The sequence below is a fragment of the Pelodiscus sinensis genome, chromosome 7, assembly GCF_052426305.1.
Source record: "Pelodiscus sinensis isolate ZL-2025 chromosome 7, ASM5242630v1, whole genome shotgun sequence".
Lineage (NCBI taxonomy): Eukaryota > Metazoa > Chordata > Testudines > Trionychidae > Pelodiscus > Pelodiscus sinensis.
The window spans coordinates 41,220,474-41,233,319 of record NC_143058.1 but is presented as its reverse complement, the minus strand read 5'-3'; the positions used below and the strand labels follow the sequence as shown (position 1 = coordinate 41,233,319).

The 12,846-nt window shown below is 39.1% G+C and overlaps 1 protein-coding gene across 3 annotated transcripts in view; it reads left to right on the top strand.

Moving 5' to 3' along the window:
• The window catches only part of LRP2 (LDL receptor related protein 2), a 220,019-nt gene that overhangs the window by 139,485 nt on the left and 67,688 nt on the right, over positions 1-12,846 (top strand). For all 3 annotated transcript variants that reach the window (XM_075933562.2, XM_075933563.2, XM_075933560.2), the window contains exons 45-54: positions 510-635; positions 2,528-2,647; positions 4,325-4,456; positions 5,214-5,415; positions 5,917-6,212; positions 6,827-7,343; positions 8,104-8,256; positions 9,219-9,389; positions 11,778-12,001; positions 12,466-12,643. In XM_075933562.2, the coding sequence (XP_075789677.2) occupies positions 510-635; positions 2,528-2,647; positions 4,325-4,456; positions 5,214-5,415; positions 5,917-6,212; positions 6,827-7,343; positions 8,104-8,256; positions 9,219-9,389; positions 11,778-12,001; positions 12,466-12,643 (2,119 nt within the window). The remainder of the gene's footprint in view (positions 1-509; positions 636-2,527; positions 2,648-4,324; positions 4,457-5,213; positions 5,416-5,916; positions 6,213-6,826; positions 7,344-8,103; positions 8,257-9,218; positions 9,390-11,777; positions 12,002-12,465; positions 12,644-12,846) is intronic.

Sequence of the window (12,846 nt, the reverse complement as noted above, 5' to 3'; positions counted from 1 at the left end):
AATACTAGCATATACTACTTTGAAAATGCATTTTGCCAGTATTTTTGCTGGTAAAACTCAATTGCCTGAATGTTCACAGAGAGCAAGAGGACAGAGTCATGTGCATGGCCCCAAGGAATTCATATCAACATTGGAACCAAAATGAGTAGAAAATGTTTAGAGTTATTTGCCCATCTCTGTTTGTGACATCTCAAGGCATTCATGTTTAGCCATTAATCAACAGAAAATATCCCAGAAAAATATGTAAAAATCTATTTTGTTGTACGGTTGATTTAACCGGGAGGGAAACACTTAGTTTTGCAGCTATTTTAGCTCCCTCTGGTGTTTTAAAGCCACTTTGTGTTCTTTGGAATGCACTGTGATATAGAGGCAGATAAAACTCACACAAGACATGGACAATTTACTCCAGATTAAATTTAATTTTACCAACATTGTGTTTCTTACAATATGATACAGTTTAGTGTGATAAAAATGCTCTAAACATTTGCTGTCCTCTTTCCTTCTTAAAGCTGAACGCACTTGCCAATCTGGCTTTACAAAATGTCAAAGCACAAATATTTGCATTCCTCGAACATATCTATGTGACGGCGATAATGACTGTGGAGACATGAGTGATGAGAGTCCCACTCACTGTGGTAAGTAAATAGAGCCTTAATCACCTTTCTTCACTTCAGTATTTCATTCCACTGGTGCCGCTGGTACAAGCTCAAATGTTCTTGTAACATCTGTTCTTTATACTTCCTGAGGTTTAGGAGTTATATTTACTGTAACTTACTCACCATTTATGAGTCTCAGGTTTTTCCAATGAAATCAGGCATCATTTCTTGATCTTTTTTGTTCAATATTTCAAGAACCTCTAATCCATTCTGATTATTATTTTCTGTACCTGCCATATCATTGGCTTTCAACTGGTCTAAGATTTCCAAAGGGGACTGCACCTCCACTGGAACTTTTTAAAGAGGTCTACAAATGAAAAAGTTGAAAACCAATCTTCTGCCTCTTTATAGAATTCTCAGACTTCATTGCACTGCTACCCCTTCTGACAATAAAAATTACTACACAACCCCAGGAAAGGGACTGAAAGCTTGAGCCCACCTGAGCCCCACTGCTCCGGGCAGGAAGCGGGAGGAGGTGAGGGCAAAGCTGAAGCCAGTGGGCTTCAGCTCTTGGTGCAGGGTCTGTAACTAAGTCCCAACATACAGGGCTGAAACCCTCAGGCTTCAGCTTTGGGTGGTGGGGGTTAGGCTTCAGCAAGGGTAAGCCAGCCCTAGCAAACCACTTTGGGATCCTGACCTATGGTTTGAGCACCACTGTTCTAGTATCATATTTTTACAAGATTGCTAGAACTGAGCATGCTATTCTGAGTAGTCCCTTAGGGCTAGAATAACTTCCTTCCTTTGTTGCTTTGGTTTATACAATCTAGTCTATAGTTTATTTTATGTTCCTCAAGTGTTTATATATCCTAGAAAACAGTCTTTTTCATTGCTTCTAAGCACTGTGTAAAAGTATCTTGTTTTCTCTCAGTCATAACTACCAGATCTTTTTTCTTTGCTAGCATAGAAGTTGGGGTTATGTATTTCCTCCCCTTTTTAAGGTATCCCAGGTCAATTTGTAAAATGTACAAGGTATGTTTACTATTACTGGCTCTTTACTTTGTAGTGATTTAATGGGTTGTTTTTGACTGAACTTTTTATCTCATAACTATCTATATCGAATTGTATGCTCTTTCCCACAGTCTTTATAAAATACAAGCCCTGCTTTTGCCCACAGAATATGGCTAGCTTATGATTGGAGCATGTGTGACAGAAAGAAATGTTGGCTGCCTTGCCAACCACTAGGAATTGCAAGTCTTGTGCTGCTAATGAAGGATGTGCTCCCTCTTTTTGTATAGTAAATCTCAAAAGTTTGGCTGTATTACTAACAGGTGTTCTTTAGGGTAAGAGAAAGAAAAACTGTAGTGCCCTGTTGAGGAAAAAGAGCAGAAGGTAAAGTGGGAGGAAGAGAAGGACAAAAGGGAAGAACTTAAATAAGCTCAAGGGTGTTAATGAGTAATACATTAAATGCCTCTGAATTCCTTAGTTGTAGGAAACAAATGAAGATAACAGAATCAAGGCCAAACTGCAGATTTCTGGCTTGTAGAGTTCCATTTTCCAGTTATTCTTAAAGTGAAAATCAGCTTAGCCTCATGTCAAATATAAATGTACAATATGCTTTTCTCTCTCTAATTGATCTGTGGGATCTTATACTAGGGGCAAATTCTGCATTCCCATAAGTGGATGCAATTGGAGAAACTACATATCCTTGTCTAAGGAGAGAATTTGGCCCCATAGTTAAATAGAAAGAGCAGTTAGATTGTATGAAAACCTCTTGCAGATAGAATATGAAAGGATATGCTTGCTACCATAATTTTTTCTTTTTCTTTTTTGGGGTCTATAATGTTTTTGCATATCATGGACTCAAAAGCAACTTAAAACAAGTTGGAAGGGTAACAAAAAGAAAGAAGTTATACATAGGTTTTTTCTTCCAGTCTCACTGACTTGCACAAATAGTGAGTTTCGTTGTACATCTGGACGTTGCATTCCTGCTCATTGGTACTGTGATCAAGGAGTAGACTGTGCTGATGGCTCTGATGAACCTGCCTCTTGTGGTGAGTGTGCAGTTAAAAGAGGACTGTTCTGGAGAATAGGGTGGGTTAGGAAATCGGTTATGGGAAATAAATAATTTCTCCTCTAGATCAGCAGATCCACTCTAGTAACTGGAGAAACTGTTTGAGTTCTATTCAATGGCCTGTGTGATAATGGAGTTTGTAGTTTCCATTTATGTCTTAGTGTCTGTATCTCAAAAGCTCTGTGTGCAGTGCAAACCCTCTTGGCTATCATGATTGATTAGAGATAAATGAAAGCCATGCTTTTCTCCTTTAAAACATCAGATAGTGTGAGTCTGGTGCATTTTAGGATTTGGAGTATCCCATAATTCGTGGAGAAGTCAGGTACTGACTGCCGTGAAACAAAAAAATGAGCAAGGGAGGGAGAAGGAGGAGGGGAAGAAGCCAGGTATTCCCTACATAGGAGGAAGACCAAAATCATTGGGAAATGGGTAGAGTACTATGTGACAGATATCAGTGGAAAAAACTAGTACTTTAGTGGGAGAATAGGATTTTCCAGTGATTGAAAATGGACTGATTTCTCAGTCTCCACATTTTCTGAGGTATGAGAATAACAAGTGATAGTTGGTAATACAGTGTTGGTTTACTACAAGCAATGTCTTTATTAAAATAAAAATTACACCTTTTGATTTCAAACTTAGAAATGATTGTGACTCTTGCCTGCTTTTCTACAGGTCTAAGAGACATGCCTGCTTTCTTATGAATTCAAGCTGACACACCTTCAGCCATATTCAGGCCTGTCTAAAAGTTCTCTGGATTTCTCCAGAAACCTCAGCCCTTGATTTCAAACAAGCAATTATAAATATACATAGTAAAATGAGGACTGTCAGGCTACATCTAGACTGCAGGCTTCTTGTGCAAGTAGCTTTTATTGTAAGAGATCTTTCACAAAAACTTCTTGTGCAACAGTGCGCCCACACTGCAAAAGTGCATTGAAAAAGCAATGTGCTTTTGCAAAAGAGAGCGCTCAGACTGCAGGGACGCTCTCTCAAAAGTAAGCTCTAATTGCTATGCACAGAACGGCCACCAGGGCGCCCGTGCTTTTTCCTATTTCCTATTTTTGTGCAAAAAACCCCTCTTCCCCGTCCACACATGCCTTTTTGCGAAAGAGCTCTTTCGCAAAAAGGCATTCTTCCTCGTAGAATGAGGAATACGTATGCCAGAAAATACCTATGCCCTCTGTTCTTTTGACTTTTTTGTGTGCAAAAACGTGCTTGAGGTGTGAATGCTCCGTGAGGTTTTTTTTTTGAAAAAATGGCAATTTTTCCAAAAAACCCTCTGTAATGTAGACATAGCCTCACTGTCAGGACTGTCAAATTCTTTTTAGATGTCATGCCCGGTTCAGATTTACCAACTTCCCTAATCCAGATCTCCTTAACAACTTACTTGACATGTAACAAGATTGGCACACTAATAATCAAAGCAGAAATGCATTTGTAGGGGTGGTTAGTGTAATTGACTAATAAAGGGAAAATGAGGACATGGAGAAGTAGTGTTTACCTTATCTCAGCAGTTGTGATTTGACTTAGGTTCTAATATTTGGACTTTCTGCTTGCATATCACTGGAATAAACCTGTCCCATAGAATGCTTCCATCAGTAGGCTATTACAATGGTGCAGACTAGTTTAACAAGCAAAGTGATTCTATTCATTTTTCAAGTGTCCCATGTGCGTACTTGTTCAAGTGACCAGTTCAGGTGTGATGATGGCCGATGCATCCCAGCAAGCTGGATCTGTGATGGTGATAATGACTGCGGGGATATGAGTGATGAAGATCAAAGACATAACTGTGGTAGGTGTCCAATACAAATAAAGTCTTGTGCTTAGGGCTGCTCATGGCCTTCCAGAGCAGGATAGATTTACAGAAAGGTCGACATGCCATATTTTTTCTATCAAGCAATTTTGTATAATTTTGTATGTTAGACTACATTTTTAGAATTCATCTTGTAAATTTTAATTTAAAAAATCCCTTTCAATTTTGTCCCATTCCATTCAGTAGCCTTAAATTATAAACTGCTTTGATGGAGATGAAATTAATATGACTTGTTTAACAAGCTTCCTGTAGAAGTCTGATTAGCTGGAGATCAGAAGGTCAGCTTATACCTAGATGTTTAGTGGATGCACAAAGAGGAGAGATGTAGGAAGCTTGGCCCTCTTCATTATGCCCTATAGCAGCAGTTATCGGCTCCCTTGGTTTGCCTACTGGGGAACAAGCATCTCAAAGGAAGGAGCAGCGGAAGGGAAAGTATTCTGCTTCCCCTGAAGGGATTGTAAGTGCAGGGATGGTTCCCTTGCATGTCTGGGAGCTCTGAAATGCTGCTTCTCCCTGGGTCATTGTGACACCACACTACCTTTCAAACTGTGCTGCATTCAGTGGTGATATACTTGGGATGACTTTGGTTGTTTGCAATGGATAAGAGGCATTTGAATGAATTTCTGCATGAAATTTCTGGCATACGTGCCTAGATGTGAATGGGGAATACACAATTTACACATGTAAAATGAAAATAACTATACTTCAGTCACTTAGCAAATGTGTTTTATTGTAGCAAACCGCAGCTGCACAGCCACTGAGTTTACATGTGTGAACAACAGACCCCCCCTTAGGAGGTGTATCCCTCTGGTGTGGGTCTGCGATGGTGATGCTGACTGTGGAGATGCTTACGATGAACATCAAAACTGCACCCGGCGGTCCTGCTCTGAAAATGAATTCACGTGTAACAATGGACTGTGCATCCGAAACTCTTATAGGTCTGTTCATGCTTCAGCAACAATATAAAAGCCTTGCAAATCTTTTCAAATGAAGAAATGAATTTATTTCAGTTTTTATAATACTTCATCATTGAACAGGATTTTATTTAAGAGTGGTATAATTCATGTGCAATTCATTCACATGTAAGTTTTATCTTTAAAGCCTCTGGGATGCTTGATACATTATCAGAAACCACCAATGGCATTTCGCCCTTATTCCTGGGCACAGTAACTTTTAATGGGAGTATTTTCAGGAGTACCTTTTGCTTTCACTATAACTGTTTGTGTGAGTGAAAGGATACTGTTGGGAGTAAAAATTTGTAAGCTCGGCCCTTATATAATATGGATCGATTTTTCAGAAGTATTCCTCCACTGGATCTTTTGTGCACTGCAGGTTTTTGTATCCATCCATCCATCCATCCATCCATCCATCCATCCATCCATCCATCCATCCATCCATCCAACAGTCACTACCTTTAACAAAGCCAATGTTCTTTTCAGGTGTGATAGGAGAAATGACTGTGGTGACAGCAGCGATGAGAGGGGGTGCATCTATCAGCCCTGCCAACAGCACCAGTTCACGTGTCAGAATGGGCGCTGCATTTCAAAGGCATATATCTGTGATGGAGATAATGACTGCGGGGATGAATCAGATGAGCTGGAGCACCTCTGTAGTACACCAGAAGCAACGTGCTCTCCCCATCATTTTAAATGCGACAATGGGAACTGCATTGAAATGGTTAAAATCTGCAATCGGCTGGATGACTGTGTTGATAACAGTGATGAAAAAGGATGTGGTATGTATGGAGTGTTGGGTGTCGGGGATTAGGGTTCTGATACCTAATGTTGTAGACATTTAAAATGTTGCAGACAATTTAAAAAATGAATGCTTAATTAAGTCAGCAGATTAATCAAGATGATACATGTTCCATCAGGACTTGCCAATAGGATATATGAAGAATGCACACATACAATATTACACATTAATTATTAAATCCTAACACAGTGTAACATGTCAATTCACGTGCTTAATCTATCAAAGCTAGCCAGTAAATAAAATGAATACATCACCATAGGTTTAAATATGAAACTATGCCAGATAAATAGTTAAAACTACATATATTCTTTCTGAGAAATAATACTGTTCTGCACTCAGAATTTGGGGGCAGATCTGCCACTGGTGTAAATTATTGTAGCCCCAATTATTTCACTGCAATTATGATCATTTATACTGGGTGAGAATCTGACTCCAACAACTCAGTTGACGACATCCAGAATATTTTGGTATTTTTGGAACAAAAGTTGTTGCCACTTGTCTTGATGTTGACTTTTATGAATACTTTGGATAGGTTCATTATTTTCTGAGTAACTCCCTTGCTTCAATACTAATGGTTTTGTTTTTGTACCACAGGCATTAATGAATGTAATGACCCTTCAATCAGTGGATGTGATCATAATTGCACAGACACTCTGACTAGTTTCTACTGTTTTTGTCGTACTGGACACAGACTCATGTCTGATAAACAGACATGTGATGATATTGATGAATGCAATGAAACGCCATCAGTATGTAGTCAGATTTGTGAGAACACTGCTGGCTCCTACATCTGTAAGTGCGCCCCAGGCTACATCCGTGAGCCTGATGGAAAAAGTTGCCGGCAAAATAGTAATATCTCCCCCTACCTTATTTTTAGCAACCGTTACTATCTGAGAAATCTCACAGCAGATGGCCAATCTTACTCTCTCATTTTGCAAGGACTAAGAAATGTGGTGGCTCTGGACTTTGACAGGGTGGAAAAGAGGTTGTATTGGATTGATGTGGGGAGGAAGGTCATTGAAAGAATGTTCCTAAATGGGACAAACAAGGAGACTATAATAAGTGACGATGTGCCAAATGGGGAAGGTATTGCTGTGGACTGGGTTGGCAGGTAAGGAAATATTTTCAGCCTTTCTGAGCTATTAATTATGTTTTGCAATGTGAAAATACAAGTTCATATACTTGTTGGGGACTGGTTTTCAATCCACATACCAGACATGCACAGTTGGCACTCAGTATAACAGTATCCTAATAATGTAAATATTCATAATATTACTCAGCTCTTATGCTTAATCCGACTAGCAACAAAACATGATTCAGCCTTGTGTTCTGATAGTCAGAATGTGCAGGAAGAGTGTCATACTAATACAAAGACTTTTAAACATTTATGTTAATGGGACAAGTTTAATAATAGTAATAAGAATAATTAATAGAAGATCCACCTAGCTGATGTGACAGGAAACATCCTAACTGGAAGGGATATATTAACCAAGAAAGCAAACACAAGGAATAAAACCTGAAAAACTAAGGAAATTTAATTGACAGTGCCATTTGTAAAACAGATTTTTCTGGGTGTGCTGTAATGAATTATTCTTATAATAGAGTTTTACCCAGCGTGTCACCCTATTTCCCTAAGTGACTATGCGTGCACTTGCTCTCTTCCCCCCACTCCTTTGGCTTGGTGAGAGCAGGGATCAAACTCAGGGAAGGGATGAGAAGATGGTGATTTTCATGGAAGAATCATGTGGATTGGTTAATTCATTATAGTGGATTTATCTTTACTCTAGAGAGAAAAATACTGTGAAATTAAAGCGAGGCACTTTATTTTTTTATAAAGCAGCATGTAAATTATTGATTATTAAACATTTCAGAAAATTGTACTGGGTGGATGCATACAAAGACTGTCTCTATGTCGCCGAGCTTGATGGCAGATTCCGGAAAAAATTGGTGGATCGGTGCGTGGACTCCAACAACACTTTCTGCTTTCAGTATCCCAGAGCTATTGTCGTCCATCCAAAATATGGGTATGACACTTCCAGAGTTTTTCACTTGGTAGTTTTACAGTCTCATGCTGCTTGTGTGAAAGTCCTTGCTAAGTTATTATTTTGTATATGTTACTAAGAATAATTAGGGAATATTTGGATCACATCTTCCTGTTCCAAAAAAATGCCCCAAAAGCAGGGCATGAGGACTGGCCTCAAAAGCTCTCCTGCCTTGAGATTGGCTAGGAGGCAGGAATGAAGGCAACATATAATATAAAGTTGTCAGGAAACTGGCCTACAGTTCTCTTGAAAGGCTGAGATCTGTGATTCTCCCTCCCCCCGTCCCAAATTGAACATCTCTTAGCTACCTGCACATGGATTTGCATGGCTTCTAAGCTATACCGTAGACATTTGCAGCCTGCTTTCCTTAGCTGCTATCTTGCCATTGGCTTCCAGATCATGGCTGCATTTTTATCCTTCCAAAGAATTTAATGAGTGTATAGCATAAGTTAGTTGGCTCATATGGCGGTATTTATGAACTTGTCAATTAGCCATGACCAGCATTTTCAAAGTAAAATTAAGCTCCCAAGAGAGCTATAATTTATGAAAAACATCACCATGTCCTCAACTAGATGTGTGCAACTCCCAGTTATGCCAAGTAAAATTGGCTGTTAGGGTGGGACAAAATTTTTATCAATAGAGAAGCAGAAATTGTAATTGAAATTTACATTGGCTGATAGACAAGTGTTCATTCACTCAGTTCATGCCAGTTGCATCCTGTAAAGATGTTTTTTGATCACATATAGCTGCTTGTTTACTATGGAGATGTATCAAACTAAAATACAAAGTGGCTGATCAAGTATATTATTGAATATAAACCTTTATTTTCTTTTTCAGTCTCCTCATTTTGTTGTAGCGAATGACGTGTTACATTACAAGTATAGCTTCTAGAATTTATCCTAGGATCTTTTCCTACAAAACTAACTAGGCTGCTGTTTAAATAGACAGGTTTACTGGACTGACTGGGCAGACCGAGCCTATATTGGAAGAGTGGGCATGGATGGCAAGAACAAGACAGTGATTGTCTCTACCAAATTAGAGTGGCCCAATGGACTCACCATAGATTACACCAACGACAAGCTCTACTGGGCAGATGCTCATCTAAACTACATTGAGTACGTACATAGGGAAGAATAAAGCAACTGGGTAACTTCTTCATACGAAATTTCAGTGGTAGCATTTTATGTTAAGAATTTTATAACTCCTTTTCTGCTAATAGGTTTTTTTTTTTAATGAAACTCACAGAGATATTTTATGTCCTGTCACAGTGCATTTAGAAAAATGACACATCCAATTAATCCATCAGGATTGAATGGGTTAATTCAAAATTGAAAATGGAATCAGAAGTTGGGCGTAAAGGGGACGTAAAGGGATAGGCTTCCCCCCTCATTAAGATAAAATTAACTTTTGGATTTTTTCATTTGTTTTTTAGCTGCAGTTGGCATTTCTGTTCTGAAGTTTTACAGCATGTATCTATAATAAGGACAGATTTTCAGTGGGTCTTTAGAACTTTGCAGCAGGGACTTAAGCTATAAACCTTTTATTCACACTAATGAGTAGTTACATTAATTTCACTAGAATCTTAGAAACTACACATGAAAGTAACTGTTCAGAAATGTGAGTAAAGAGGCTCACAATCTGGGCTAGAATTTGCCATGTATCTTTATGTAGATGGAAAATCCAAACTGAGGCAGAACTGACTTATCATTTGAATTTGTAATTACCATTTTTTTTGCACACAGATCTGAGTAAAGTGATAAAGAAATGTATGTGCATACATTTGTAGATTTCTGTTAAAAATTTGACCTTAATGTTCCCCTTATGACAGTTCATGACAATACTGCATGGAGAATTATGGCTTTGTTACATTAATTTATTGGCATTTGATATAAGTCTATGAAATGTCAGATTTCTGATGATGAAATGCTTAGACTTCAATATCAGCACAAATAATTAGCTAACTTTCTGATTCTGATTTTTATCCTGATATTTCTAAATCAACACATCTGAAAAATCTCCTTTGTGCTCATTCTTTTAGTTCCTTTCCAAGTTTCAATGTTAAAATGAACCATTTTTAGAAAAAATAGTATTCTCATAATTTTCTGCTAACGCCTGAGGAGAACAAAAAGAGATAACCCATTTAAAGATATCATATATATATAGTAGCCCAATGTCTGTGACTCTGTAATGCTGAATCGCTGGCTGTTCCCTCTGGGTGGCACTGTTGCCTCCTGCCGTGGTGTTCGGCTGACTTCTGCTCTGCTCAGCTGAGCTGCAGCGCGGGAGCAAGTGGCGCAAGCAGCCATTTGGGGTTTGCACTCCCCATGCAGCATGGAGTGAGAGGCAGGAGGGGGAGAAGAGAAAGAGAGAGAGATGGAGAGAGAGGCAGAGGAGAGCTGAGAGAGAGAGGGGGAGGCAGTAGGAGGAGGAGGGGGGAGAGAGAAAGAGACACGGAGCGAGAGACCAGAGGCCCAGGAGAGAAGACTGACATGAAGGAGAGACCTGAAAATCCCATCTTATGACAGGCTATAACAGGCACAGAGAAGTCACAAAGAAACTGTGTTTTTAGAGAAATATGAAAGTGAACAGTTTTGTTAAAATTTTAACTTTTAGTATTTCTGTCAAAAATGTAGACTTGGAAGATCCTGGATTGGATTAGTTTTTGCCAAGTTTCTTAAATGATTACATTAATCATAAAGTTGCTGTTCAGAGTTCCTAACTTAGCTTTCTTTGTTAATAATACAGGCAGTCCCCGGGTTACGTACAAGATAGGGACTGTAGGTTTGTTCTTAAGTTGAATTTGTATGTAAGTCGGAACTGGTACATATTGTAGGGGAAACTCTAGCCAAACATTTCTCCAGAGCTCAGTTTTATTCTCCCACACCTCACTTCCCTCAATCCTTTATTCTCAAGCTGAGGTGTCTGCTGAGAAAAGTCGCTCCGCGTCTCCCTAGTCTTCTGGGGGGGCGCTAGCTTCGCATCTCCCTGGTCTGCTGGAGGGAAGCAGCTAGTGCGGGGTTGCCTCACCCCGTTTGTAAGTAGGGATCCGATGTAAGTTGGATCCATGTAACCCGGGGACTGCCTGTACAGTAAAAAAAAGGGTAAGAGTTGCAGAAGATTTTTTATTTAAAATGTTGTTAAAGGTAAACATATAGCAGTCCTAGTTTGATATTTAGGAGTAAAGGTGTTAGATTTTGCCAACTGTGATATGAATTATATAGCCATTGTCCTTCATGGCAACATGTAACCTACTATCTCTGCACGAAATTTCATGGATAGCTGCACATGAAATTTCTTAAGAAGGGCTTTGTATTTCCATTTGTGTGTGTTTAGTCTGTTTTTATAACTAAAGTATAACCTATTTAAACCTTTGTATCTCAAAATGAAGTAAACAATTTTGAATCCACTGATCACCACTGCTGATTGGCTATGAGATGTTATATTAAAGACTGGAAGCTCTTGCAGCTTTGCTCTGAGTGTTATGCATGTTTTTGTTCATGCAGGTACTCTGATCTAGAGGGACGACATCGTCACACGGTATATGATGGGACTTTACCGCATCCATTTGCAATTACAATTTTTGAAGACACCATTTATTGGACTGATTGGAACACAAGGACTGTTGAGAAGGGAAATAAATATGATGGATCAGGAAGGACTGTTCTGGTGAACACCACACACCGGCCATTTGATATCCACGTGTACCATCCATACAGACAGCCAATTGGTGAGGAAACAGATTTAAAATATAGTGTGGATGTCTGGCTCTCATTAGGGCCTAAGCTGGTACATGCTATGTGCACGTCTCCCATTGGCATTACAAGGAGTTGAAAACTCTTGGTAACTCACAGGAGGCACACACAGTTCCTTACAAAATCAGACCCTTAGTTAACCTACAAAGGTAGTCTTTAATTGGCTATCTGATAAAGTAAGATAGTGAGAGCATAATTAGACCTGAAGTATGGGATTTAAAGCTAGTTCCTAGGGCTTCAGGGTTCTCTGTTCATACATTTTCAATAAATTACAATTGAGGCTTCACATTTTTCTGTCTGAATGCCTGATTTGTGTGTGTGTGTTTTGATTGGCGAGAGAGAATAGCAAAGCCTTCTACGCAATATCAATGGAGATTATTGCAAGGTCTTTCTCTTTATGGGGGGGTGAAGTATGATGATTATTCTTCTATTTTACTAGTGAATAATCCTTGTGGTACCAACAATGGTGGCTGTTCCCATCTGTGTTTAATAAAAGTTGGCGGCCAGGGTTATTCTTGTGAATGTCCAGATAACTTCATGATAATACAACTTGGCAACACTGCACACTGCCTTCCAATGTGCTCAAGCACCCAATTCCTCTGTGCAGACAGTGAAAGGTAAATCCTTTGCTCAGTATCTTATTTTAATATCTCTTTAAGGATAAAATTTATATTTAAGGATAATTTACTTGAATGGCTTGAAAGTATGTAGTAATTCTCCATATGGCAGGGCCCAGATTCAGGGGTCAGATTTGGGGATCAGGTGACCTACTATCCTGGGTGTACACCACCCAAGGACTCCTGTAGGCAGCTAGGTTTCT